This window comes from Mandrillus leucophaeus, unplaced genomic scaffold (assembly GCF_000951045.1).
Source record: "Mandrillus leucophaeus isolate KB7577 unplaced genomic scaffold, Mleu.le_1.0 Scaffold244, whole genome shotgun sequence".
Lineage (NCBI taxonomy): Eukaryota > Metazoa > Chordata > Mammalia > Primates > Cercopithecidae > Mandrillus > Mandrillus leucophaeus.
Genome location: NW_012102521.1, coordinates 312333 through 316309, shown reverse-complemented (window position 1 = coordinate 316309; position 3977 = coordinate 312333). Strand labels below are relative to the sequence as shown.

The window sequence follows — 3977 nt, the reverse complement described above, 5'->3', positions numbered from 1 at the left end:
TGGGTTCAAGCAATTCTCATGCCTCAGCCTCCCCAGTAGCTGGGACCACAGGCACCCACCACCACATTATGGCTAATTTTTTTTTTTTTTTTTTTACTATTTTTAGTAGGGGTTTCACCATGTTGTCCATGGCTGGTCTTGAACTCCTGACCTCAAGTGATCCACCTGCTTCCGCCTCCCAAAGTGCTGGGATTACAGGTGTGAGCCACCGCGCCTGGTCAGCCGGAGCAATTTCTTTTATTTTAAAGAAACACCGACTTTCACACCTAACTCTGATTTTGTAACTCGTATTACTTTTCTCAATGAGCGCCCTCCAAAAGCTTCAAGGCCTGAAGAACCTGAACGCTCCGGCCCTGCCTGGAACCTCTTCCTTGGCCCGTCCAGGCAGGTGCCTGAGTTCGCTGGTGACCTGGAAACTCCTCAGCCCCTGCCAAACCCCTGGAAGGGAGGGCCCCACTGTCACCACGAAGTCAAGCTTCGGCTCAGAAACTCGTGAACGTGTAGCACCCGTTCAGGAAGGAGGTCCAGGCCACAGGCACAGACCCCGCTGCAGTGACCAAGAAGCCACAGGCATCACTCCACCCACAGTCTCAGCTGCTGGGACCCATGTGGCCAATGGGCAGCGAGCTCCTCTCAGCTGCCTGGTCCCAAAGCTCCGCCCTCCCTGCTGTGCCCGCAAAGAGCCGGGCTCAGGAGGGACTTTGGGACAAGCCGGCAAGTAGGTGGGGCTCCCAGTTTGACACAGGAAGTCTGCAAGTTTCTCGGCCGTATGGAACGTGGCCACTGATGCCAGCTTGGGCTTATCAGCCGTTTTTGGATTCACTCTGCCCCTTGACCTGTGATAGCTTCAGTGAACTCAGAGAAGGGATGGGTCGAGGGGCGTCCCCGCAGGCATCGCCTCTGCCCTCCCTGAACTCTGGCAGGGCTCCAGGTGTGCAGCGTTCCACCCACAGGTCGCTGTTTACCAGCAGGCACAGAAGCTGTTCCAACAGCGACAATCCAAACAGCTTTACTGTGGCACGGCCACCACTCCCCTCTCACCTCCCCAGGGAAGGCCAGAGCCCACGTCAGCAGTGTGGAGGGAGTAAATCATTGACGCCTGGCGGGGCTGGGACTCAGGGCAGTCATGGGGGTATGGAAGGGTGGCTCGCCTGGACTCCGGGCCTGGCTCCCTCCCTGGCCTGTGAGTGCTGCCCTCGCTCCTGGAAGCCTTGTCACTTCCCACACCATGAGGCTCTGCATGTCCCCAAAGGACGCCTGACTGCCGTCACACAGCAGAGCTGGCATGAGGGCCCCTGGTCTCCCACAGCCCCGGCCCTCGGGCTCCCCAGCTGCTCCATGGGCGTGCGTGGTCCCCTCATCCAGGAAGACAGTGGGGACCAGATCTCCTGTCTCTTCCTCCTTCGTCTTCTGGGGCTGAACCATGGGCTCCCTAGAAGCCTTCCTGAAGTGGAGAAGGGTGGGCAGTGAGGATGCCGGCGACAGGGGCACAGGAGGGCCTGGGGCTGACAGCAGTGTCCTGGAAGCCCTCAGCGTGGAGCCAGGAGACGCCGCCTCATCCTGTGGTGAGAGAGACCCTCACCTTCATGAGGGCTCTGAAGACACGCGCCCTCGCCGGCTGGGACAGGCTGGCTGCTCCAACCTCACAAGGAGTCGTGGGGAGCCCATTCCTGCAGGTTCCTAGAAGTGGATGCCCCACTTGGGTCAGCTAGCAACAGCTAGGGGTGACCTCACAGCCACACGAGGACGGGCTGCTGAGCACAAGCCAGGACCCCAGTGCACAGAGCACCGAGGGATCTCAGAAGGCTGCTTCAGGTCTGAAGACTGACGCCCCACACCCAGTTTCCAGCATCAAAGTCTCTTGTTCCCCACCCAGACGCGGGACCTCACAGCCTCTTTCAGAAATGTGGTTCACGCACGTGAGCAGCCCACAGGCTGCTGCGGCGAGCACACAGGGGCCAAGCGAGATGGGTGTGTGGCGGGGTTGCAGTCAGAGTCCACCTGTCCCTGCAGCTTGGACCAGTCAAGAACTATGTGTTGAGCTCAACGAAATTGCAGTTGGCCACACACCAAGCCTGAAGGGGTAGTGTCAGGGGCGTCGGACCAGGCCCCAGACAGAGTTCCCAGGTCCTGTCCCTGCTCAGGGGCAGCTCTGGCAGGCTCCGGCCCTGCTGGGCTCCCCCCTACTCTTTCCTGCACCTTGCAGGGCTGCTCCTGGCCTGGTCCTCTCCCACCTTTGTCCTGCAGGCTTTGTGTCCTCAGAGAAGCCCTCCCTGGGCTGCCTCAAAACTCCAGCCACCCACACACCAGGCCCAGGCCCTGTTATCAGCCCACAGCCCCTGCAGGGCCCTGGCAGATCCTGTCCCTGGGACTAGCTCCTTAATGCGTGCCATCCCTTCAATGGCAGCCTCTCTCTCTAGCTTGTGAGGGTCAAGCACAGGAACTGTGTCACTCTTTGTCAGTGGAGTGTCACACAGGGGCGTTTGCCAAACTGAATGACTTTGTTCCATTCACAGGCAGAGGGAGAAGTGCAGAGGAGGCTCCCAGCAGCCTGGACAGCCATGTTCCTGGGGCCTGAGTCCCTCGTGGACGAGCCCCACTAGGCTTTGTCTCCTGGGCTGGGCACGGAGTGGGCCTCCAGAGGGTCTGCACCAGTCACGGTGCGGCGGGTGGAATCTGAGAGTACCGACAGAGTGCTGGTGGCTTCTGAGCGGCCACTTCAGCGGAAAGGGCTGGCCAGGAGGGACAGCTGCTGGGGAACAGGCCGTGAGAGGGGGTGGGGAATGGAGGGACAGGGAAGTGGTTGGCAGATGGGCAAGGGACAAGAGAATGTTCTGGTCATGCCAGGGGAGGCCCTGGGGCTCTGGCAGAGCCGGAGAGGGTCCCAGCCATCTCAGAAGGGAGAGCTGCGGTGGACACAAGCAGTAGTGTGGGGAGGGGCCAAGGCAGCAGGGAGTGGGAGGAGGAGGAAGAGTAGAAAGGGCTCCCGACGGAAAGGCAGGCAGTGGCCCATGGAGGGTCGCAATGAGGTTCAAGACCGGCGAGGGGGCTGTTCTGGCCCCCAGGGAGGGAGCACCCCACATCACAGCAGAGCCCACGTGGGGGCCCCAGGAAGGTCCTGCCCTCCTGGGGAGCGCCCAGGCATTCTGGAGGCTCCAGTGCAACTGTCCTCTCCCCATCCTGGTGGCCTCAGGCTCCCCAAGCTACCATCCTTCCTGTGCCCAGCCCAGGCTGGCAGCACTGTGCTGGAGTACCACAGAGCTCGGTGCCTGTCCCAGGCCTTGACCCTACCCAGGCAGAACTCAGTCCGGGTGTAATCGCTGGTCTCTAGTCAACTAGGTCCACACAGGGGCAGAGGAAACAGGGCTCTGAGGCCACCTCCAGTGTGAACGCATGTGTCCCCGCAGATGCCAGGTGGCCCCAGTATCGTGCCAGGCACTGCTGCCTGACCAGGACCCCAGGGAACTCAGGGGATGGGGACACCCTCCCGGGTGTCGCAGGTGAGGGGTCCTCGCAGCCTCCTAAGCCTTCCCGGCTTGTGTGTCCAGGGCAGGAGGGGCAGACCAAAGCCCTGGGGCCCTCCTGCCCCATATTCCAGGGCTCCAGGGCGCTGGCCCTCAGGGGCGCAGCGGCAGCACAGGGCGCCTGGCCCCAGGGTCGCAGGGCGCCTCCCAAGAGCACGGCGACCACAAGGACCCACCGCGACCTCCTCTGTCCAGGTGGGGGCTCCACGCGCGGGAGCGGCGGTGGCCGGAACCGAAGGAGAGCGACCCCAACCCGCAACCCCCAACCAGGCGCGGATCTGACTCCCCCACAACCCCCGTGGGTGCAGGAGGGTCAGAGGTTCCCGGTCTCGGCCAGGTCCAGAGGCCTCCCCCCGCCCAGGGCGCCGGGTCTCAGACTCACCGCCGAGCTCACTCCGCATGCCAATGGTGCCGCCGGTGTAGACGGCCAGCAGCCTCCGCTCGGACCCCACC

The 3977-nt window shown here is 62.4% G+C and overlaps 1 protein-coding gene across 1 annotated transcript in view; it reads right to left on the bottom strand.

Annotated features, from left to right (window-relative positions):
- ASPG (asparaginase) overlaps window positions 1-3971 on the bottom strand; it is a 36564-nt gene extending 32593 nt beyond the window's left edge. The window contains exon 1 of the mRNA XM_011982883.1: window positions 3907-3971. Coding sequence (XP_011838273.1) covers window positions 3907-3925 — 19 coding nt within the window. The 5' untranslated portion in view covers window positions 3926-3971. The remainder of the gene's footprint in view (window positions 1-3906) is intronic.
- Between the last annotated feature and the right edge of the window lie 6 nt (window positions 3972-3977).